The 26,115-nt window shown below is 39.5% G+C and overlaps 1 protein-coding gene across 1 annotated transcript in view; it reads left to right on the plus strand.

Annotated features, from left to right (window-relative positions):
• Positions 1-26,115, plus strand: part of DIP-lambda (Dpr-interacting protein lambda) — a 379,081-nt gene that overhangs the window by 96,117 nt on the left and 256,849 nt on the right. Inside the window, exons 3-4 of the mRNA NM_001347775.1 lie at positions 9,336-9,576; positions 16,010-16,128. Of these exons, the coding sequence (NP_001334747.1) occupies positions 9,456-9,576; positions 16,010-16,128 (240 nt within the window). The 5' untranslated portion in view covers positions 9,336-9,455. The remainder of the gene's footprint in view (positions 1-9,335; positions 9,577-16,009; positions 16,129-26,115) is intronic.

Here is a 26,115-nt window from a genome sequence, read left to right on the forward strand (position 1 = left end):
TGCGTGCTACCACATCATGCAGTTTTCAAAGAAGAAAGCCTCACCACAAAACAACGTATCGTTTTTGACGCATCGGCCCGGACCTCAAATGGCAGATCGTTAAACGATGTACTATGTGTAGGTCCCACGCTGCAAAATGATCTGCCAGCCGTTCTCTTGAATTGGAGACAATATCAGTTTGTTTTCACTGCCGATATACAACGAATGTATCGCTGTATCAATGTCCACCCTGATGACACGCAGTACCAGAGGATTTTATGGCGGGCGGCGGATGGAGTCATCAAACAGCATTGCTTAACTACCGTCACGTTTGGAACAGCGTCTGCACCTTATACAGCTATAAGAGTCATCCATCAAATAGCTGAAGACACACAGACAAAATATCCTATGGCATCCAACGTTCTCAAAAATGAGATATATGTCGACGACATTCTCTCAGGCGATCATTCACAAGAGGCAGCAATACGGAAAAGTTTGCAAACTATGCTAGCTTTAAAATCCTCTGGCATGGAGCTACGAAAATGGGCTAGTAATGACCAGGATCTGATGGCAACGATACCTCTCGAGCATCGATGCAAGCAGACATCCCTCAGTTGGGACAATGCGGACACCATCAAAACACTGGGTATGTACTGGTTGCCCAAGCAAGATTGCTTCACTTATAAATTACTAGCAAATACTCCAGCCGGTATAACAAAACGAGAAATCCTATCGACCATAGCACGTTTATTTGATCCTCTTGGATTAATCGCTCCAGTTGTAATTTCAGCAAAGATTATATTGAAAGAAATCACACTAGCGAAGCAATATCGCGAGGACGGATCGAGTACATCACTGGATTGGGATGAGCCAGTTCCCAACACCATTGCCGTCAAATGGCAACAATTTCGACAGCAACTAATGAAGGTTAAGACGATCAAAATACCACGCAGCGTCAAATTTACGCCACTATTTAGTAGTGAGATACAACTGCACACCTTTTGCGATGGATCCTCCAGTGCTTACGCAGCAGCAGTGTATGCACGCACCCAACAGTCTGATGGGACTTTCTATACAACGCTCATCGTCGCAAAATCAAAAATTTCGCCAACCAAGCCGTTAACAATACCGCGCACTGAGCTATGCGGTGCAGTATTAGCTACCAAACTCACCAAATGGGTGCTGGAGAATAACCGATGGACCAATGCACATATATCTACCTTTTACTGGACCGATGCTACCATTGTTCTGCACTGGATTAAAGGAGACATTACTAGGTGGAAAACGTTTGTAGCCAACCGAGTGTCTTACATTCTCGACCACACCTCAGCGGCTCAGTGGCACCACATAGACACATCGGAAAACCCAGCAGATTGCGCAACCAGAGGCTTACCACCGAGCCAAATACCTGATATTTGGTGGCATGGCCCATCCTGGCTATGCAAACCACACAATATTTGGCCAAACACGCAATCACAATTGCTCAATCCAGAAGAACGGGATCTGGAGGCCAAATCCATAAAAATTAGAGCCTTCACTACCTTGTCAGACACAAAGGATTCTATTATTGACCGATTCTCGTCGTATACAAAACTGCTACGTGTCACGGCATACATGTTACGATTCTGCCACAATGCTCATGCTCGAGCACAACGAAGTCACGGATCACTCTCTCCTGACGAGCTGGATGAGGCCCTGTGCTGCATAGCTCGCCTTGCACAATCCGATACATTTCACGCCGACATCCAAGCGCTTAAAAGGAACAAGCCGTTACCACCCCGTAGCACACTTTCAAATCTTACACCGTTTCTTGACAACAATATCTTGAGGATTCGTGGCCGTCTCAAGCATTCAAATCTCTCTTTTTCTCGAAAACATCCAATTATATTACCTCATTGTCACCTATTTACAGATTTGGTAATTCAACACTCTCATCAGCTCACTCTACATGGCGGCGCTCAATTAACACTGGCTCACATACGCTACAAATTCTGGATTCCCAGAGGCAGACAAGCAGTCAGGCGAATCATCCGGAAATGCGTCACATGTTTTTAAGGTAGCTCCAGTCGTAGCGAAGCAACTGATGGGTGACTTGCCATTACATCGAGTCAACCCCCCAACTCGTCCGTTCATTACAACAGGAGTTGACTACACTGGTGCGATTGAACTTCAAGCCGCGCGTGTACGAGGATCAACCACCTACAAAGGCTATGTAGCCATTTTTATATGCTTAGCAACCAAGGCGGTCCACTTGGAAGCCGTCACTGGACTTTCAACAGAGCACTTCCTGCAAGCATTTACGCGATTCACCGGACGTCGAGGACAAGTTCAACATATGTATAGTGATAACGGCACAAATTTTGTTGGCGCGAGTACATCGCTTAACCAGCCCATCACTTGCAAGGCAGCCCTAAACGAATCGACATGTCAACATTGGGACAAGGTGGCATTTCACACCTCCATATTCTCCCAATTTTGGTGGCATCTGGGAGGCAAACGTGAAAGCAATGAAGCATCATCTTAAACGGATCGTCGGCAGCCACAAGCAGACGTATGAGGAGCTTACTACAGTTTTGATCAGGATTGAAGCATGTTTGAACTCACGTCCACTTTGCCCGCTAACCGCCGACCCTGACGATTTAGAAGTACTAACTCCAGCACATTTCTTAATTGGTGACGCACTACTGGCACCGCCACAAGGTCGGCCGAATAATAAGCCTTTGCGTGAACTATTTCTCGCACAACAACACATGACGCGACAATTCTGGTCTCAATGGTCTCGTGATTGGTTATCACACTTGCAAACTCGGCCAAAGTGGTGCCAAATCAAAGATAATCTTAGCATCAACGACTTAGTCATTATAAAGGATGATAATCTACCACCAGCTAAATGGACTATAGGCCGAGTCGTCGAACTGCACCCTGGATCGGACTCGCTAGTCAGAGTAGTTACATTAAAGACGAAATCTGGCATTCAAAAGAGGTCAATCACAAAGCTTTGTCCACTTCCGATTTCAACATAATTATGATCAACACACGGATCAAGAATCACAAGGAGCCTTCATGCTGGACGACGCATTGGCGGGCGGCATGTACGGATTATGAGCGGAGTCACCCGGTGCTTCAGCTGTCTTAACAGCGGATTAACATTTTATATATCGATGCTAATTGAACTGAACTGTATTCTTTCTTTCGCTCTTGTAATTTTGCGGTCATAGCGATCAGACGTGATTTTTGTATATGAAAAAATAAATGAAGTTAAATAGTGTATATATGATTCTTATTTGCGAACCCCATTACAATGATGTCAAAGCAGTGAGGCATCACAACTATTCATATATTATATATTATATATTATATATTATATATTATATATTATATATTATATATTATATATTATATATTATATATTATATATTATATATTATATATTATATATTATATATTATATATTATATATTATATATTATATCTTATATATTATATATTATATATTATATATTATATATTATATATTATATATTATATATTATATATTATATATTATATATTATATACTGAAATTACGTTATAATTTAAATAAGCTTTATATGTTTTGATCTGGCAACGCTCAATTATAGCTTAAGAAGTCATTGTGAAATTCCCATTACTCAGTTTCAATTAAACCGTCAACTGCACCACTACGTTCCTGTGTTTATTTGCTCGGTCGGTCTAGAAGACCATAACGGTTGTCCTGATCGTACGGTAAATCACTAACAGTTGGTTATGGGCCTTCAGCAAGCTAAGTTTTCGGTTTGAATAATTCAAAGTAATTAAATGGACTAACACGCGTCCGGTTGAAACTCGAAATAAATAAAAAACTAATTTGCGGAATTCGACAAAATGAGTGTGTCAATTCAAATAGAAAAATTAGGCGACGACAATTACGACGTATGGAGCATTTTAATGCGTAGTGTGCTTATAACAGCAGATCTATGGAAAGTCGTTTGTGGTCAATATGTAAAGCCAGAAGATGGCTCTGAAGATTCCGAAAGATGGAATAAGCTCGATCAAAAGGCCCTGGCAAGTTTGTTTTTAAATTTAAAAGCAACGCAGTTAATGCATATAAAGGCATGCACAACAGCAGCAGACGCATGGAAAAAGTTGTGTGATGTACATTTGCCAGGTGGCCCGATCAGAAAAGTGCAGTTATATCAAAAACTATCAAGGCTGAGAATGCTTGAAGGGGATAACGTTGTTCAATATGTCAATAAATTTGCTGAAACAGTCAACAAATTAGCTGAGATGGACATAACAATTAATGATGAATTAAAAAGCATCATGTTGTTATCCAGTTTACCAAATTCGTGGGAAAATTTCGTTGTAGCGATCGAAACACGCGACACGCTGCCGACGTTCGAAACGGTAAAAGTGAAGCTTCTGGAAGAAGGAGCGCGCAAGCAAGAGAGGGACGATCGCGAAGGTTCTGTCCAAGCCGTGTATGTACATACAAAATTACATGGAACTGCAAAGCAAAAACAACGCGAAGAAAATAACCTTGAAAAACATAGTTTCAAGGGCAAATGCTACATTTGCGAGAAATTCGGTCACCGAGCACGAGAATGCCCGAACAAAGAGAGGCATAAAAAACTAGGGGAAAGCAAGGAGAAATCAAACTGCTTGATGCATATTAGTGCTACCACTCAAAGGAAAAACATATGGTGTGTTGATAGTGGTGCCACGTCGCATATGTGTTGTGACAAGGGATTGTTTACATCTTTCATTAATAAGGAAACATCGATTATGCTAGCAGCTGATAAGTTCGTGAAATCGAGCGGCATCGGGACTGTTATGCTTAAATCACAAAATGTAAACATTGAATTACGAGATGTAATTTACGTTCCATCATTGCATATGAATTTTTTATCAGTGAGCAAGTCCGCGGAGTACGAAAACATAACTACTTTTGATAAAAAGGCGGCGTGATAAAAAACAAACAAGGTGAAGTGATGATGAGAGCAATGCAAGAAGACAATTTGTAATTATTTACAAGTAGCTCTAAAAACGGTGCGGTTCATTTGTTGAATGATTCTTCTCGCATGGCAACATGGCACAATCGGTTTGGTCATTTAAATTTTCAATGTTTAAAAGAAATCAAAGAAAAAGAGCTAGTAATTGGCATGGACGTTAAAAATATGTCGGTGAATATTAATTGTGACACATGCAATATGGCAAAAATACACGTATTGCCATTCCCACAGAATAGCGAGAGAGCTACGCAAAGTGTACTGGAACTAGTTCACAGTGACGTGTGCGGGCCAATGAATGTTAGTTCTTTAGGCGGCAACAAGTATTTCGTCACGTTCATAGACGACTATTCAAGGAAAATATTTATATATTTTATGCATGCGAAGAACGAAGTGTTTGATAAATTCAAATTGTTCAAATCATATGTCGAGTGCCAAACGGGCAAGAAAATAAAAGCTTTGCGAAATGACAACGGGACAGAATATGTAAACCGGCAGTTTACAGAGTATTTGAACACCTGCGGCATCAAAAGGCAATTAACGGTTCCGTATACACCACAACAAAACGGCGTCGCGGAACGCGCTAATCGAACGATCGTCGAGATGGCCAAAAGTATGCTGATTCATGCGAAATTAGAGGAGTTTTTGTGGGCCGAGGCCGTGTCCACAGCTTCATATTTGCGTAACAGGTGCCCTTCCAAAGCAAAATAGGAAGCCATCCGTTAAACATTTGCGAGTATTCGGATCTCGCGCGTTTGCACTGGATAAGACAAGAAAAAGCAAGTTCCAGGCAAAAGGAAAAGAGTAAACGCGCTAATCGAACGATCGTCGAGATGGCCAAAAGTATGCTGATTCATGCGAAATTAGAGGAGTTTTTGTGGGCCGAGGCCGTGTCCACAGCTTCATATTTGCGTAACAGGTGCCCTTCCAAAGCAAAATAGGAAGCCATCCGTTAAACATTTGCGAGTATTCGGATCTCGCGCGTTTGCACTGGATAAGACAAGAAAAAGCAAGTTCCAGGCAAAAGGAAAAGAGTATATATTTGTAGGATACTCTTCAACAGCTAAAGCTTACCGTTTATACGATCGGGAAAAACGTATCATTGTTGCACGTCGTGATGTCAAATTTGTAGAGGGTGAGTTTGAATCTAAAAAATGCACTATTTCGGAACAAAATAATGACTTCGCTACAAACATCATTCACCTTGAGTCAAACATCCAAGTACCAGAGCAGCAGCGGCCGGCTATGCCCATGGTGGTCGAGCAGAGCAGTAATTCTTACGACAGCTGTGACTCCGGTGAAGAGGAGGAGGAGTTTGTAAGCGCAAGCGATGAAAAGCAAATTCTCACTGAGGAGGAGATCGTACCAGACGTACAAGAGCAAGAAAGCAACGCACCTCGACGTGGACCCGGCAGACCAAAAATTATTCGCAGTGGTAAGTCCGGTAGACCCAGAAAACAATACAACAGCCTCAATTACATTGAAGACATTGAGACGCCACAGTGCGTTGGAGACGCTTTACGGGGCGAGCATGCCCAAGACTGGAAGACGTCAATGCAGAAAGAATATGATGCTCTCGTTTCCAATAACACATGGACATTGTGTGATTTACCTCCAGGACAGAAGGCCATAGGATCTAAGTGGGTCTTTCGCGTCAAAAGGGATAAAGAGGGAAATATACAAAAGTTTAAATCAAGACTTGTTGCTCAAGGTTGTGGGCAAAAGATGGGCGTCAACTATTCGGAAACGTTTTCTCCAGTAATCCGCTACGAAACCATCAGAATGCTATTCGCTATAGCAGCAGAAAAACAGCTATGCATGCACCAGGTTGACATATCAAACGCATATTTAAACGGCAGACTTCAAGAAGAAGTGTATATGAGGCAACCACAAAACTTCATTGATGAGAAGCATCCAAACAAAGTATTAAAGGTTCAAAAGGCGATCTACGGACTTAAACAGTCTGGGCGTGTCTGGAATGACACATTGGACGAAGTTTTAAAGAGCATTGGTTTCAAGCGCAGCAAAAATGAGGCATGCCTGTACGCAAAGCAGCAGCAGCAACAACACAGCTACATTGCAGTATATGTCGACGATCTAATCATCATCAGCTACGACGAGAACGAGATCAGCGCGATTAAGAGGAAGATCGCAAATAAATTCGACATACATGATGGCGGCCAACTAAATTATTTCCTTGGCATGGAAATCCAACGAGAAAGTACAAGAGGGTCGATTTCGCTATGCCAGAAGCAGTTCATCATAAACCTATTGGATAAATATGGCATGCAAAATTGTCGTCCCGCAGCTACGCCGCTAGACCCTGGTTATAAGATGGGTTGTAGAAATGAGAATTGTGTCAAGGTAAATATAACACAATTTCAATCATTAATCGGTTCCCTTATGTATTTAGCAGTCTTGAGCCGACCAGACATTTTGCATACAGTGAGCAAACTGTCGCAAAGAAATACTGATCCACACAGTGAAGACGAGACTGCAGCGAAACATGTTTTGAGATACCTTTCAGCCACGGTTGATCTCAAAATCACATACAGCAAGTCCGGCGAACAGGTAATGGGCTTCGCCGACGCAGACTGGGCAAACGACCTGTCAGATCGCAAATCATACAGTGGGTATGCATTCTTCCTTGGAGGCAGTGCGTTTTCATGGACTTCAGCTAAGCAGAGCGTCGTCGCCATGAGCAGCACAGAAGCAGAGTACGTTGCTTTATCCACGGCTGCAAAAGAAGCGGTGTATCTTCGCCGTTTGCTTTTAGAGATTGGATGGTCATTAGATGGACCAATAACCATATGTGGCGACAACATAAGTTCTCATCATATTGCGAAGAATCCAGTACACCATAAACGCACTAAGCACATAGATATTAAGTATCATTTTGTTCGTGAAAAAGTAGAATGTAATGAAATAATTCTTGAATATGTACCCACTGATAAAAATGTTGCAGATGTACTAACGAAAGGCTTGTGTAAGCAAAAGCAACAGAATTTTACTAAGTTGCTTGGATTAAATTAATTTTCGTTTTACATCACATATATATAGCTTAAGAGGAAGTGTTGAAATTACGTTATAATTTAAATAAGCTTTATATGTTTTGATCTGGCAACGCTCAATTATAGCTTAAGAAGTCATTGTGAAATTCCCATTACTCAGTTTCAATTAAACCGTCAACTGCACCACTACGTTCCTGTGTTTATTTGCTTGGTCGGTCTAGAAGCACATAACGGTTGTCCTGATCGTACGGTAAATCACTAACATTATATATTATATATTATATATTATAATATATAATATAATATATATAATATTATATATATATATAATAATATATATAATATATATATATATATATATATATATTTATAATAATAATATAATAATAAGCGCCAGCAACTCAATTTAAAAAGTTTGAAGATCACCTGGTTGCTTGGCCGAAAATCTGCAACCACTCTGGAAAATAAAGTCTGTTTATACAAAGCTATACTAAAGCCCGTGTGGACTTATGGCATACAGCTCTGGGGTACTGCCAGCAACTCAAATATTGAGATTCTACAACGCTACCAATCAATAATATTAAGACAATATTTACTTATTGTCATACTTTTTTAAGAAAAAATGTGAATAAAAAGACAGAGAAAAATAATAGTACGAAGTAGAAAATAAAAATTTAGAAAATAAATAAAAATATGAAAACTGTTTATTGCAAAAGAACTCGATTATAGAATTTTCTTTTGTTTTTTATATTTTTATTAGCCTTGTAATTTTCTAACGCCCTAAAATCGCCCAAAACTGCCACGCCCACATTTCTGAAAAATTATTGGATATTTTTCATAATTTTATTAGTATTATAAATTTGTATCGATTTGGCAAAAAAACTGTTTGTCATTTCCACTCTTACGCCATAAAACCGTCCAAAACTGCCACGGCCACATTTACGAACAATTTATGGATATTTTTCCATAATTTTATTAGTCGTGTAAATTTCTATCGATTTGCCAACAAACTTTTTGACACGCCCACTCTAACGCCCTAAAGCCGCAAAACCGGTCACGCCCACACTTTTGAACACTTAAAATTTTTTTTTTTTTTATTCGCAAATATCTATCTATCTATCTGTCTTCACACAGTAGCTAAGTAACTGGTATCTGATAGTCGGGAAACTATAGCATTAGTTTTATCCATAAAAAATTCAACACTTCTTAAGTAAAGTGATTCTGGTAGTTGAGAAAAGTCTCTTTAGTTTTAGTGCTGATTATATTCTAAGAATGATCGTTCATTACAGTTACTAAAAAATTGCTTGGCTGAATTACTAATAATACTTTTCGACCTTAGACTTTATTTTAGGATGCCACAAACAAAAATGAAATATTGGGATCACATCTAATTTCTATGACTTATTTTGCAGTTATAAGTATATTTGGTACCTGAATATTTTGAATCAATTGATATTCAATGTTGACAAAAAAGACTGCTCGGATAAAAATGTACAACGGAACTTTAGCGTGCAGCATAGCTTTTATTCTAATCAAGGCGATAACTATTACTAAATGCCACGCTGTGGCTCATATACATGGTAAATATATACATATTTAAATATATAATTTTAAAACATGAACAAGCTAACTATTATAAGCTACAACCTTAGAATAAAAGGGTATTCTAGATTACTTGAAGTTTTGCAACGTTTTGCATATAGACGTGCACGTTTATTGTTTTTACTCACACATGCAAGCAAATTCTATTTTTAGATTTTTTACGCTCCCAATTTAACGCGAGTGAAGAGAGGGCAATTCTGGCCGTCACCAAAAAGTGGATGCATAGTGCACAACCAATGTATGGCATCTTGTTATTCTAATGTCATTGGTTAAGCTTATTAAATTATTTTCTAAGTCTGTGATTAGCACGTTTATTGTTTTTACTCACACATGCAAGCAAATTCTATTTTTAGATTTTTTACGCTCCCAATTTAACGCGAGTGAAGAGAGGGCAATTCTGGCCGTCACCAAAAAGTGGATGCATAGTGCACAACCAATGTATGGCATCTTGTTATTCTAATGTCATTGGTTAAGCTTATTAAATTATTTTCTAAGTCTGTGATTAGCATTCTATTTTTTGCCAGAATAATTTCTACAAGATGGGTGTTACGAATTTTTGGATATGGTTCATCGCGGTTGCGTTCATTCAGGCGTTTCTGAAATTTGATATTAAGCTCCGTTTTTCATTTTTCTGTTCTTATTAACTATTCTTAATTAAAATTGTATTTGATCCCAATCGTTAAAGTCGAGTGTACCGGCAATAACCTTTAGTGCTGCCCCATTTAAGTTAATATGTACTCCTAGCAAGGTTGCTAACAATTTTCAATTATGCGTAAGGTCCGTCTTTAAGTTAATATGTACTCCTAGCAAGGTTGCTAACAATTTTCAAATATGCGTAAGGTCCGTCTTTATAACTGATGTCCTGTGATCGTCATTGTCTTCGTCATTGTTTCCCTATGGTCAGCGTAGTTCTCGTAAGTCGTCATGTTCGTAGAGTACTGTAGGTATTCGTACGACTCCCAGATGACAATTGTGTTGTTTTGTGTTTTCACCAACTTGATAGTCCTTATATGTCCTATTTTTATTTTCGTGGTCGAGGGTCTCTTAATTTTAATTTTAAATTAATTTTCTTTTGCTAACTATACTCATTACTCGTAAAGTAAAGGGCATACTATGTGTTCACACTATAAACTTGTGCGAACACTTAATGAGTTCAATTCGGGTGTTTGAATCTAACTGACTCTCTGCTGCGAGGGCTTCGCCTATTATTCATTCATACATAGGTTATTATCATCTAATTATATAATGCAGTGCTTTTAAGACGCCGCAGTCTGCGTTGGCAGCTAAGTTTTATTCTTAAATCTATGTTTGAGGCCTATGACTGCGCTAATCACCTCCCGCGTGGTCATATCTCTTGACACTTCGGCAATAGGCCGCTGCAATCGTACTTATCTGTAGTTGCCGCTTATGCTGTCCAGTGACATGTTAATTGCAGCCCATAAATATAACATATTTATAGTTTGCCTACTTATCATGTCTTAACACATATTTAGACATTCTCCGGGGGGAAAAGTTTACGGCCAGTAGTCTCTCATTTTTTCTGCTAAGACGCTATCCTCTTGGCAAAGGCGATCTGCCAACTCTCGTAGACATCGGACTGCTAAGAAAGGTGCTGCCGATGTGCCATAAGTTACGATTGTTAACATAATCTCACTAATTGTGATCACAATTTTGGATCACATCTCCATAGGATATATTGGTATTCTTGGTCTTTCTCAGCAACCTTTCAGCTACCATAACATATTGCCACTTGCGCCATTTAATTAGAATATCGAATATATCCTTTTGAATCTTAGGACCAGCTATAATAACGTCATTAGGCTTAGTCCATTTGTCGTCTTTGCGGATGCGTCAAAAACTACTCGTAGCTTCGTAGGTAAGCTTCCAGGCCTGATGATTGCTTGATGAGGTAAATAGTATTTACCTTGACCCGTTATCTTTACAGATACCATATGTCACATCTTAAGGTATTCTTTCATGAATTCGTTGTATGCAGCCCAGTTCTTTGGGTTTCTTTGAAACTTCTACTCCATTTGCATAAGCCTTTCCATTGCCTGTTTGCGAGAGTCTCCCAGCTTTGCCTCTTTGTGGAATGGAATTGAAACCACAAATCTGCCTTCCTCGTTGGTGACAGTTGTTTCTTGGAATTTTCTTTCGCATTCTGCATTGTCTGTAATCGTCTCATCGGCTTCATCTTCCAATTCCCAAAAGCGTTCCAGGTCCTTTAGATTTATTGTTGTAGTGACACTTATAATTTTTTGCTTTGCCATCAAAATCTGGTTTTTTGTCCCAAGACTCCATTTACGGTTTTTATTTTCTCCATCATAATCAGGGGAAATAGATCCCCTGATGCTAGCTTGTAGCCCTTCCACGCTTTGTTGATATCAATATCAAACTTTTTGCTGGGAAGGGCTCTATGGAGTGTTGGTAAAACCAATTTTTCCGTTGTACCCTCCAGCTTTGTTTTTCACTAAAACAACAGCTGTAGCCAATAGTGTGTCTTAGCATTCCTTGGAGCTATTGCTGTTGATACTGCGTTTTACGTCTTCATGAAGAAGGCTGTTGTGTCCTTTGGAGCATCGATTGCATGTAATTTCCTTTCTGCAGTCGATAGCATTATGCTTTCCAAAGCATCTAAAGCACATGCTGTTCTTTTAAACGAATTCTTTTCTTTTTCGATTGATTGTGCCTACTTAGCAAAAGGCACACGATCTAATTTGCACTTTTCTTGTAGCAAGCTGAGCGGTATGCTTGGTAATGGCATTTACTGAGTCATATTGTTGCTCAATAAACTCCAGTACGTCTTGCAAGGACGGTATAGCTCTTGCCTTGTTTACATGCTGTTCATACAGCTGTAAGGCTTCTGGCGAAAATTTCCGCAGTAGAATTTCTACTAAAATGACGTCAGCAGAGCTTTCTATTTTTCCTTTTTCCTTTATGATGAATATGCTCTCAGTCGCAGTATCCAAAAACTTCCTTAAATTTTTCTCATCATGGGGCAGCAAGCACTCCAGTTCCATTAATTTGTTGAAGTGTTGGTAGAATATTTTTCTGCTATTCTCATAGAGTTTGCAGATAAGCTCCCACGCTGCTGTATAGCTACCCGCTGATCCCGTTATCAAATGGCTAACCACCATTTGAGCTTTTCCTTTTAAGCAGGCTCTTAAATATCACAGCTTCCTTGTGTTGCTGAGATCCTTCCTGTTGTCTATTAGCTCAGAGAACAGCTCGTTAAATGTTGGCCATTTCCTCGCATTTCCATTGAACGTTGGAAGGTCCACTTTTGGAAGTTCTGGCACATCGTCAGTTCAGTCAAAGTCAGTTCTGTCATACTTGTTTTCAAGCAGTTTCAGTGTGTCCGTCACGTTGGATCAATGACTTTTCATCATTGCCAGCTGCTTGACTAGTTCAATCTCACTTGTACTATCTAGGGTTTCGTAGATAAGGCTCATCCCTGCCTCACCCTGTCCGCTCTTCTATCCACCAGTTGAACCAGATTATCAACTGGACTGGAGTTCCGAGCTGATGCGGTATCAGATAATTTTGATCCGCTTGGTATATTTATCTCTTCAAGTATTTCTACCTTTAATAGTGACTCCTTGTAGGCCTTGATAGCATCCAAAGTTTTAATAAATATTTTATCATTAAAATATTGATGATCGCCAACTACCAATTTTACCAGCGCATTGTTGTTTGTAGTAAATCGGACTACCAATACTTCTATTGCTGGTATAGATGCCTTTTTCTTGATGGCGTGCAGTATTTTTTTCTGCAGCTCTCCTTGTTCTTGCATCAATTTCACATATCTTTCAGACAACATCTTGGGAAAATAATCACTGTGACTTTTTTGTGCTTTCTGTTTGTATTCTATGGCGTGATCCGTTGGAGGATTTTTTGATTGGTCGCCCAGTTGACCTAGCTGTGCCTCGACTCACAGCTGATTGATCAGCCAAGGAAAAGCACGAACACAATGTTTCACCTTATAGTCCTAGTACTTTAAGGCGTGGTCTTTTAATCTGTGTTTCTTACCACTGGTGGGGGAAACAACAGAATAACTCGAATACCCTTGCTCTTTTTACTTTGAAGCGCTGGTTTTTTCTTCTGTGTTTCTTACCACTGTGCGTATACTTAATGAGTTCAATTCGGGTGTTTGAATCTAACTCACTCGCTACTGTGAGGGCTTCGCCTTTTATTCATTCTTACATAGGTTCTCATCATCTAATTATATAATGCAGCAATTGTAAAACGCCGCAGTCTGCGTTGGCAGCTAAGTTTTATTCTTAAATCTATGTTTGAGGCCTATGACCGCGCTAATCACCTCCCGCGTGGTCATATCTCTTGACACTTCGGCAATAGGCCGCTGCAATCGTACTTATATGTAGTTGCCACTTATGCTGTCTAGTGACATGTTTATTGCAGCCCATAAATAGAACATATTTATAGTTTACCTACTTATCATGTCCAAACACGTATTTAGACACTTGTCGATCCCGTAAAGTTCAATTCGGGCTTGACTCGCATTTTTGCCTAGCCACCCAAGTGGAACTAACGCCGAATTATTAATTTGAAATCCGTGGATTAGTACTTTTTGGATCGTTGCACTGTGGTCCAGAATTAGATTTTTTTGGCATAAACTTTGAAACTTTGTACATTTTGTTGTTAAATTACAAATAGTTTGCACACAAATTTGGTCTGTGCGACCACGCCCCCTCTTGCCTCCCATATTAACTACTGGTATGACTCAGGAGTCCACAAAATTTGATTTTTTTTTTTTTTTAATAAAAGTGTGTATACTGTTGTTTTAAAAAAAATCGCCCTCTTCTAGTTCTACATTTCAAGTGCTTCAGTTTCAAATTTCTGCTTGTAAGCACTATGACCAGTTGTCCCATGAAATCCGTAGCTGCAAATTAATTTGATTTTAAAATATCTGGAAATTGCTTGAAAACATCAGATTGCAACTTAATTAATCCTTGCGATGCATGATCCAAGAGATTTTGTTATAGCACTTGAGCAGTGTTTTTCATTACTTCTATACCCTTCGGCACTGCAATTTTGCTTCGATCAGATTTTTATAGTATAGTATATATGTCGCTGTTATGACTTTTATTTAAAATCATGGTGCTTATATATTGCTGTTTCCAGGAGATAAGCTAGAGCTTCATCTGGTAAAAGATGAGTTGGTTTTTGCCATTGAATTTGCATCCTCGATTCGCTTGGAAATTCTGGTGTTTTTAAAGTTTCTTTAAGAACAAAAGCAACGTCCCTCTTGCATTCTTTTCTAGCAGAAACAGTTGCTGCACGAATCAAAAGACTTTTGTCGTGATCACTTTGACTTGACATATTGGATGCCAGTTTCCTTTTTAATCTTTCTCCTGCATTTTGGTAAGATATGTTTCGGCGTCCCATTTGCTTTGGTGTCTTGGAGTTTTCAAAATCACTAACAAGAATTGCTATCTTAGACGCCATCCACTTGGTATGTTTGGAAATAAATCGGTCTAGTTGTCTGATACACTCAACTAACTATTTTTTTCTCAACCTCATCTGTCTTTTTCGATTCCAGATTATTGTTGTTGATTGCGGAATAAACGTCATCTGAAACATAACTTATTTGCCTATTGGCTATTATTACGCCTCCAAATGTCCAGGAGGTCGCTATGTCTGAACTCGAACTTGCCTATATAAAATCAATTTTAAGAAAACGAGCAAAAATGGGCAAATGATATTACTTTACCGTCAAAGACAATAGTTAAAGGTACAAGCTGACGTTTTTAACTTTTGTCAGAAATTTTCAGAAAATTAGTTATACTCCACGAAACACAGGGGACACTTTAGAATTTTCTGTTAAAATACACATAAATTGGATCTTACACAACACAAAAACAGTAAAACTATACATATATTAAGTACATACATTAAAAACAACAACCCTTGGAGTTTATTTTTCATATTTTACTATAATTTATGGATGCGATCAATTTTCTTTTAGAAAAAATTGACTTTATGAAAATAAAAATTTAGACTTTATGCCAAAAAGACGATTTCTGGACCATAGTGCAGCGGTGCATTATAATATTTCAGCATGGCCTTGGGCGGCGCCTACGTATAGCGATAGAATAATGAATGTAAGAGAAGCCAAGTGCACGTTGGCGATAAACCTTTGAAACTATTTGAGTTGGGGCAATTGTTTATGACATTAGTCTGTTGTGACTTTTCTTCATATTCTTCGATCTTCATACAGTCAAATACACCGATAATATATCGTATTATGTGTATTTTATATTAACTTGAACCGCAAGCACATTGAACAGTGGAGTTTCTATTACACGTTCAAAGAGCATCTTCTATGTTTTTATGTGAGAAAGATATAAAGTCAATTTCTTTTTTTCTACTTTTTATTATTTACTATTTAAGGAAAAGGCGAGTCAGAGGAAATTGATCCACAGTTTTTGGCGAAGTTAAGTAACACAACGGTCCCCATAGGACGTGACATATCATTCACTTGTGTTGTTGACAACTTGGGTCATTATCGGGTAAGTAAGAGATTTTAAAATTTTCTGTTAAAAAGCTTGTCGCACAGCTAAAAAAGAATCCGCCCTAATGTATGCATAATAATATAGTCATGTTAAGTATAAGATAAATACAATTTGTTTAGGCATTCGAACTTTTGGGACCCAATCCGTTTGACTGCGCCTCTCACTAATTTGTCCTTTCGTTTTAGTCAGTCGAAAACAATTTGCCCTAATTTCTTAGAGCAAATTATTACAGGCGGAACCTGACCAAACACAAGCAGAATAAAGTTAAGTCAGACGAAAGCAGAAAAGTGCGACACAACATCAAGTTACTAGCACATCAATTTTACTCGCAACTCTACAGATAATATTTTTAAGTTAAAAGTTCTGTGGAGAGTTAAAACTCCGAACAAATTCAGATATCAAAAGGAGGCGTAGTAACGGCAGTGCAAAACGGAGTCTGTAAAGTTTGGAGAGACAAAGTCCGTAAGAAGAGAGTTTGGAGACGGAGTCTGTAGGGAAAAAAAAATGAGACGGCACAAATTAGAGCGGGCATCAAGAGAACCGAAAGCGTCGGCGTGCCGATTAAAGGAATGTAACGGTATCAGGATGGACTTTGGACCGTTAATTTAGGCTTATACAATATAAGCGGGCCGTGCGCTAAGAGCGGAACAGTCAAAGTCAATATACATCAATGGCAGTATACATCAAAATATAGTATTTGTAGAATTTGGATCTACCGTCTCAAAAACGAGGAATTCACATATGTCGTACAGAGGTTCGCGTAGAGCTGTCTGGAAGAATAAACTACATGCGAAAGGCCCTGACTGAGTTTACGGAAGGAAAGAAGATAGACCAGGTCCAAGCATAAAACTAACGAACCCCGAAGTCGAAAACCTCATCGCAAGTCTGAGCATGGGCGATATGCATCGGGAAGGTCAACGAAGAGAGTCGATCAGGGAAGGCCAAGTCCAGAAAGACCCAGGCCTAGCCATTGTCTTTCCGCTTTGATAGAGAAGGGTTTTTCTTCTCGAGGTTCTAGAACAGGTGGATTGGTCCGCAAACAAATATGGCTTGGACCTAAAAATCATTCCCGAGCAATGCCGGATTTGATGCAGGGAAAGGCCCTGAAGCGGTTCATATATAAAAACTGACTCTGGAGGACTTGGGCCGAATTCATAGAGAGTTTCCAGACATACTTTTCCCAGGGGATACTTTGCAAAGTTGGCTGACAAGGTAAAGCAAAGGAAGCAAGGGTTTGGGGAAGCATTTAAGGACTACATGGTCGAGATGCGGACCCTAATAAGACCTCTAGAATACGGGAAAAAGGAATTGCTAGCGATTATCAAGAAGAACTGCACGTCAGCCTTACGAATAGCGTTGAGATCCTATCATGTGCACTCATGACCCTGGCGGACGAGTCTGAGGGATTGCACAAGGAACAGGAAGCTTTCGCGAAAGAGCATAAATTAAGACGAAACAAAGCCCCAATCGCAACACAAGTCATGTGCAGAAGGTGTGAGGACCCAGAGGACCCAGGCGCAATCTAACCCAGTCCAGTCCAGGGTCTGGGCAGTGGCTCAGAGACACAATGAAACGACACCCGGAGCAACTCAGAAACGCCGAGAAGATCAAGGAGATCTTTAAGATTGTGCGGAGAAACCTGGAAAAAGTGTCCGAAGACCAGGCAATACAAAACAACCTGCGATGAATGCAATGGGAGCCAAAGATTGGTGACGTCGTGTGGGCCAAAGAACACCATTTGTCATAGGCGGTCGAGGAAGTTACAGCCAAGTTGGCTCCGAAGTTCGATGGGCCGTCCCAGATAGTGGACTTCCTATCGCCAGTGATGTGTCAAGTTCGCCACCGTAAGGACAGTAGGGAAAGGTCGGTACACATCAGTGACCTAAAACCACAGGATAAGTATCATAAGAGAATGGACGGAGCGAATCATCTGTATTAGCGTCAGGCCAAAGCCGGAGTCAACAGAGACACGCCGTGAGCAAACCGGATCACTGCCCCTATGCAGATGCATAGGATGCAGATGCCTATACAGGCTGGACAGGGCCAGGGACCTGACTGCAGACCGGATCCTACCGGGGACCGCCCCAGTGTTGTAGGAGGCGAAGCAGTGCGAAACAAAGAAAATTTTGGAAAAACGGAATCTGTAGAGAGAGAGTTTGTAAAAAATGAGAATATGCAGAGGAAGAGCGTAGTCACGGCAGTGCGAAACGGGGTCTGTACAAAGACAGTTTGGAGAGACGGAGTCCGTAGAAAAAGAGTTTGGAGAGACGGAGGCTGTAGGGAAAAAGTTGGGAGAGAACGAGTGAGACGGCACAAATAAGAGCGGGACAACAGGAGAACCGAGAGCGTCGGCGCGTCGATATAAGGAAAGTAACGCTATCAGGCCCTGGTATAAGAGGTCCGTGCGCTCAAAGCAAGGCTACGAGTCAACAACGAAAGGCAACGAAGCAGCAAGGAAGCTGCAGCCGTGAGTAAGATCGCTACGTCGAGACGTTCGGAACAAGAAAAGTTTCCGAATTGAGACACACGTAGCTGAGGTCCAATAAGACAGCGAATGGCTAGGTGCGGCTGAGACCAGACCCTGGCGTTAACCCGACCAGCTCGTATCGTGTGAACAGGCGTGTCCAATTCCAGCAAGCACAGCTGAAACTAGGCCGCCGAGAATACCCTTCCTGGTCCACCGCACAAGCATGACAAAGGAGTTGGGGTGGAACGTTCGTCTTTCACTAGACGTCTCGGTACATGGAATGCAGCGTAAACCAGGCGATCGCACGGAGCGTCTGCAGGGACTGAACAGGCGTCTGGCGGGACCGGCCGGGACAGAGCAGGGGAGAGGAGGTTGCGACTTGCAAGACGTTAGTTAACATACCCTCTCTCTCTCTCTGGCCACAGGGAAACAACACCGACCCAGCAACGAAAAACTGAGAGCCGAGCAAAAGATTCAACGAAGATCGCCAATACGAACTCGGACGAAGTCATTTGGGAGAAACGTACAACTTTTGTAATAAAGAGGCATTCTCATTTCATACCCAAAACTGATCAGTTGTTTTTTTGAAAGCTTCCCTCCCGCGGCCACAGGATTGTAACTGGCGCAGCTGGACTACGGACAAGGGATTAACAATGCCCACTACGCTTATCGTTCTAATTCTAAAGAGGTGATGAACATGTGACGGCAGTGGATGTGGGGATTTTAGTAGTGAGTGGTGAAATAAAAAATTAAATAAAACGTTATTGAAACATAATAACGTGCAAGTGCAAATAAAACAAAAGAAACAAACAAAATCAAGTACAAATTGCTTCACAGGCGACCGTATATGTGTACATCAATCGCTGATAAGGCACCGGGATCATCCATATACCCTAACTCTTATGAGTTATCATTTTATAATGATACCAATTAAAAATGGTAAATTAATCAAAAAAAAATTTCTGACATATCAAACTACTGTGCGTGGTGACCGTTTGTGTGTGTCGGAGAGTACTTGGTGTGCATATTGGGAGAGTATTCGTATGCTTTTGTGTTACTTCATAAGGATAGTAATTTCATCAATTTGGTAATATTGTATCAGCCTATACTTGCTCTGCGGCAATAGACTGGCGTCGCTGCCGCTGAGTGTTGGTTGTTGTGCAAAAATAAAAAGAGAATGGCAAAGATCTAGATCAGTCGAATATTAGACTTTGTTGTGACCAGAACTTGCTGCGCAAGAAGTGAATGTGGACATCAGTCGCCTCCAAGACAACGGGATCTTTTGCACAGTAGTTTATAAAAATAAATGTAAGTTGTGTGATTAACGACCGAATATGTGTACAACAATCGCTGTTAAGGCACCGGGATCGTTTTCACTTATCATTTACATGAACACAAATTTATTTAACAAATAAATACATAAATACAGAACTATCGTACGACTGGATTCGTGCGATATAGAAAAGAGAACAGAAACGAGGAAACGAATACAATGTAAACTAACTCTAACTCTAATATTAGTGTTAGTAGGATCTAATTATGTACTAAAATAGTTAAAATTGATTGCTTTAAGAGCGGCAAAAAGTCAAGATTACAGATAATAGGATAAAGTCTATTATAGTCAGAACAAAATAGTCTGTAAGGGTCATGCAACTCATAGTTAGATCTATAGTGATTTAAGATAAGGGGTGTATAGTTTTTAGTGAATCTACTTGGAACCGAGAAGTCGACTAAGCAAGTCAGGACTCTCAACATCACCACGAATAAGCTTACAAATAAAGACTGTTCCAAGCATAGTTCTACGGTTAGCTAGGGAAGGTAAATTAATTAATAGTAGTCTACTGGAATAAGGAGGTAGTATACGGTTTGCATCCCAATTTAGGCGCCGCAAGACAAAAAGTAAGACTTTTTTTTGGACCGATTCAATGCGGTCCGAGTGGACTACGTATTGTGATCCGTACTCAAGAATCGGACGGACTAACGAAATGAATAAGGTTTTAGTCAAGATGGGATCATCAAATTCCTTAGACCACCTTTTTATGAAACCGAGCACACCCCTGGCCTTATTAACAATAGTCGAAATATGGTCAGAAAATTTTAGTTTAGGGTCCAGAAGAACACCAAGATGTTATTCTGGCCATTCAGATAGCTTGAAATCCAATTTAGAAGATCAACAGGGAAACCTAAAACATCAAGTTTCCTTACTAGGAGGTAATGATAAACACAGTCAAATGCTTTACTAAAGTCAGTGTAGAAGATTATTTTTGAAACCCTGTATTACGAACGAAGTTAGCTCCAGGAGATTAGCGGTTGTTGATCTGCGTTTCATAAATATATTTTTAAATATTTTTAAATTTTGTATAAAGTGTGGACTTTACATTTCGTAGGTGTGTCAACTCTTTATTAAACAAAGGAGGTTTAGAGATTGAGGGATAGTACATCGGAACACAAGAGAGAAAAAACAATTTAATTGTGGTATAAAACTTATTTATGGCATCCGTCATTATGTTGCATGAGTAAATCGGACCAATGAAAGCCAGCTATAAAATTGTTTAGCCTTCGAAAATTTGCATTGCGAAAACAGGAAATTCGCTTTTTTGACTTCTCTGAATTTACTTTTAATACCGTACCTATGTCGATTGCCACCTCGAAAGTAGAATGATGTGGATCTTCAGGTTGAGTAAGAGGTGCTACAGGACTTGTTAAAAGACATCGAACAGTCGACCTAGAGAGTTTCGAATATAATTAACTTGCGACAATGATAAGTCGAGCAAGCCGTCAATAAAGTCATGTTGTACTAAAGGGAGAATTGTTATTCTGAGGACCACATTGTGCCAGGTATATTCAAATCACCTAGAACTAACAATTGGTCCCTGTAAGAGAGTTTATTTAAGATGGACTGGATAACGGACAGATGATTTTGATATTCTGAGCATGCAAAAGATGGCGGAGTATACGAGCACGTAATATAAACTGATCTGTCGGAAAAAGACAGCTTTACGCATAAGAATTCAGAGTTACGGGACTCGTCAAAAACGCGAGGGTAGATCTAACCGCAATTAAGACTCCACCTCCCCGTCTGGAGGGATGGTCATACCTATATATAGTGTACATATCTGGGAAGACTTCGGAGTTAAGTATCTCCGGCTTAAACCAAGTCTCTGTGAACACTATTATATGGGATGCAAAGAAAGGACTATCACAATACAATTTGGTTAGTTTGCTACGCAAGCCTCTAACATTTTGATAGGAGATAGTAAGATTCGTTGTTAGTTTTTTGAAGTAGAGAAAGAGGATGAAGAGGCGGATGGTGCAGTGATCTGCCTACGTGAGTTAAGTTTAATTCCCATCGCCCCCTTTTTTCCTATTTTTGATCTTAGCTTCGAATTCTTTCGAACCACCATACTATCCGGCCAAAAATCACCCGAGCATATGGTTGAAAAAATATCGTTTGGGACAGTTATCTTGAGAGATGATATGTTTCTAGCGTAAGAGAAGTTAAATTTTTCCACCTTTATATTATCGGCTTTTGCTTTGTCTTGTATAAGTTAAAGGAAAGGTTTGTTTTTACGATAAGATGTTCAGGACCAGTGGTCCGTCTTTATTTAGACAAAAATCGGAACTACATTTAAAGTACAACATTGGGTGATATTTATACCCCCCAGCACCGTCGCTGCTTCTGCTAACGTCAGTGCCAACTCCGTCGCTGACTCTGCCATCGTTGCTCCCACGGATGCGCTCCAGACGCTGATCTGGCATTTATCGGTTACTGCAGGTGCACGGCCGGATGCGCGTGCAAGCCTTCGCAGATTGTTGTTGCAAATTCTTTTGGTGTTAACTCCTCCGCCTTTAAAATCGAGTATCCCCACTCGTTGCGGTCGTTGGTCGGTTTGTCATCGGTGGTTCGGTTGATATGGAATTTTGTAACCTTTGTAACTTTAATCAAGATGCGGATCGTTATTACGACGATTCCGGTGATTAGGACGCAGCCCATTAGTATATCGGCTGTGTGAGAGGTTGTTTTTAACAACTCCAAGGTTTTAGTATTATTGACATTAAGTTCCTTGACGAATTCTAGTGATAGTTTCTCTTCTAGGTTTTTAATTGTTATCTCGGTTTGGAGGATTGCCGGCATAGGTTGATGGTGTACGGTGTACTTGTTCGTAAAGGTTTGTTCATCCATTTCTATGGTGGTGTTGCTGAAGTTGATGACAAATGACCCATTACGTGTTGACGTTGTTCCGTTGACTGAGATCTTGCCGCTGAATTTGTTGAGTAAGATAACTCCGGGTGCGATTTCATCAATTGTGGGGATGTGTTGGTTGTTGATTCTAATGCAGGTAGCAGGGCGACTTTTTAGGAGATTTGATAGGCAAGATGAATTACTAATATCTATCATGTTTTAATGTTTACAAATCGTTATCTTATTATAAGTATTACATTTTGTAGATTTTGCAAATATTTTATCTTTACATCTAATTACATTTTCGGTTTCTATTTTGTTGACATATTTACCAATTTTTATTGGTTTAATTAGAATTTCTTCGCATAGCTTGGTATCGGTTACAGGGATTTTTACAATATAGATTAACATTGGTCCGTTACTTGCTATATTTACTTCTGCTATGTGCATGGCTTCCTCAAAGTTTGTGTAGGGTAATTGATTCTGATCTAATACTCTTTTAACTTCATTGATCTCCTCGTCTCCTAGTATTTGGGGGTTGCTAATGTCTGCTTTTGCCCACTGTATGGCCTGATTAAGATTAAGAATTACTTCTTCAAGCATTTGAATTTGAAACATTAATGTAGTGCTAGTATCCCTTTGAGCGTCTCCTTCATATTTTAGGCTGTTTATTAAATTTCTATTGGCCAGAGTGATTTTATTTATTTTTTCATTGATAAGCCTATTAAGAATAACCTGGTTATTGTTGTTAGTTAAAGCTGAATTTATTTTTTCTTGAATTATTTCAAAATCTCTGCTGTCTGGGGATCCAGCCAGCCATTTCCAAGCACTACCTATTAGATCTATATGTCTTTTCTTTATATTCCTGACTTTCAAGCTATTGATTAGGTTTTTAGAAATCCTGACTTCCTCTTTTATGAAGGGTAGGATTGGGTCGTAAGTTTTTAATTTCATTAAGGCTGTCTGGTTTATTTTATCATTTGTATTTTCATATTCCTTTATGTCAATTATGTGGATTACTCGAAAGATCCCTGTTTGAACCTTGGCTAGTCCTGTAGTCAGTGTCACAATGTCAGAATTAGTGTAGTCCGTTATTTGTACGTCCGCAGCACACACAATCAGAAGGGCTCTGTAAATGACGTTATTTAATTTCGAATTAGTTTTTTATAAATTATTCTCCCGCTTTCTGCTAGTACCGTAGTGTTTCTGTTTTCCTTGCCAATTTCTTTTTTGTAGTAGTTAGTAGTTGTAGTTTTTTATCTGATTCCTGCTTTTATTATGGTGGGCTAAATCTTTTTCCTGCTTGAGTTTGATTTTGTCCGTAACTTTCTGTCTTTCTGTCTGTAGAAGTTTAGGGTTAAGAGATACTTTTCTGCCAAAGAATAAATCGACTGGTTTCCTGTTTGTGGTTGAGTGTATTGAATAATAATATTTGACAACTGATCTCTCTATAAGGTGGTTTAATGAACTGTGTAATTTCTCGGCCTTTTGGCATCTAATAATTTCTGAAAGAATTGAATGAAAGCGTTCGATCTGACCGTTGGCTGAGGTGTTGTAGGGTGGTGCTTTATAGACCTCTATATTGAACTGGTCTTGTAGCATTCGCATTATGGGACCTGATCCAAGGGACTTTTCGTTATCTATTATCACTACTTCAGGAATACTGAAGTTTATTAATATTTCTTTCAGGGGTTGTTTAATGTCTTGGGTTGCTCGTGAATTGACTATTTTAGCTTGTGCGAATTTAGAAAATTTATCTATTGCTGTGAGGTCTACTTGTTTACATGTGAGATAAAAGTCGACGTGAATAATTTGCCCTGGGTATTGTGGTATAGGTGTGCTTTGTAGCTCTGGCTTATTTGGGTGTCTTTCGTATTTTTATTCTTTGCAGGTTTGACAATTCTTCGTTATTTTTGTGATTTTAGCCCTAATTTGTGGAAAATATACTTTTTCTAACAGCTGATGTTTGTTTTCTCTGCTATTGCGGTGTGCTCTCCTGTGTTCCGATATAATTGCGTTTTCTTGGTCATTTTCGTCGGTCAGATCTGTAACCATTTTATTAGAGAATCTGGTTTTGTAATTATTAAAAAGTGGATAAATTTCTTGTAGTTTCCCTAAGGCTTCCTCGTCGTTGTAGATTCCATTTATGACAGACGGATTGAGTCTTTATTTTAGAATTTGTAGCAAGTTGTCTGAATTGAATATTGGTTCTGTAATAGTGTGTCTGTGATATGTTGGAAAAACAATTTCAAATTTGTAAGATTTATTTCCTAAAGATAGCAGTATTTGATTTTTAAAAACATTTATGGGTTCTTCCGCCATAGGTATTCGTTTTTCGGGAGAGCTGAAGCTACTGTGCACGGTTTCTGTCATAGCATTTAGGTTTCCATGCGTTTGCAAGGGAGGTCTACTCAATGCATCGGCAACCACGTTTGCCTTGGCAGGTTTATGCAAAAGTTCGTGGTTGTATTCTTCTAAAATTGCTTTCCATCTTTTCATTTGATCGTTACGGCTTTTTGGATTGGTTGGGTGTGTAAGAGACTCGTGATCTGTGAATATCTTTATTTTGGTCGGACCATACAAAAAATGTCGCATTTCTTTTTTGTTCGGTGCGTAACTTTCTTCTGCCTTACTTAAGGTTCTAGAAATAAAAATTATTGGTTTGTCCTCCTGAGCTAATACGGCTCCTATGGCATAATCGGAGGCGTCGGTGGTCAATTGGAATTCTTTACTATAATCTGGATAAGCCAGCATGATTTCTTCGGAAGCTGGAGTTTTTTTAGTTTATTGAATGCTTCCCTAGCGTTTTCGTCCAGGTAGATTGGCGTTCTGTTTGAGGCATTTTTTGAAATACGGCCTCGGCCCTCTTCCCCTCTTAAAAGGGCTGTAAGGGGCTTTGCGAGTTTCGCAAAATCTCTGATAAAGCGACGGTAAAACCCTGAGAGTCCTAGAAAGGAACGAAGATATTTGAGGGTCCTTGGCTCGGGAAAGTCTACGATAGCCCTGACTTTTTCGGGATTCTTCTTTATTCCAGTATCAGCCACTAAAAACCCTAAGAATTCCACTTCTTTTTTGAAGAATTCGCATTTGTCAAGCTGGATTCGCATATTTGCTTTCTAGAATATTAAATATTATCTCGATGTCTTTTAGATGGTTTTCCTCATTTTTGCTAAAGATGATAATGTCATCGATATATACGAAACACCTAATTCCTATATGTTCTCTAAGGATATCGTCTAGCGTCCGTTGAAAAATTGAAGGAGCGTTTTTGAGGCCAAACGGCAGTCTGGTAAACTCGTTATTTCCTTGGTTAACTGAGAATGCCGTTTTTCCT

The sequence above is a fragment of the Drosophila melanogaster genome, chromosome 2R (genome assembly GCF_000001215.4).
Source record: "Drosophila melanogaster chromosome 2R".
NCBI lineage: Eukaryota > Metazoa > Arthropoda > Insecta > Diptera > Drosophilidae > Drosophila > Drosophila melanogaster.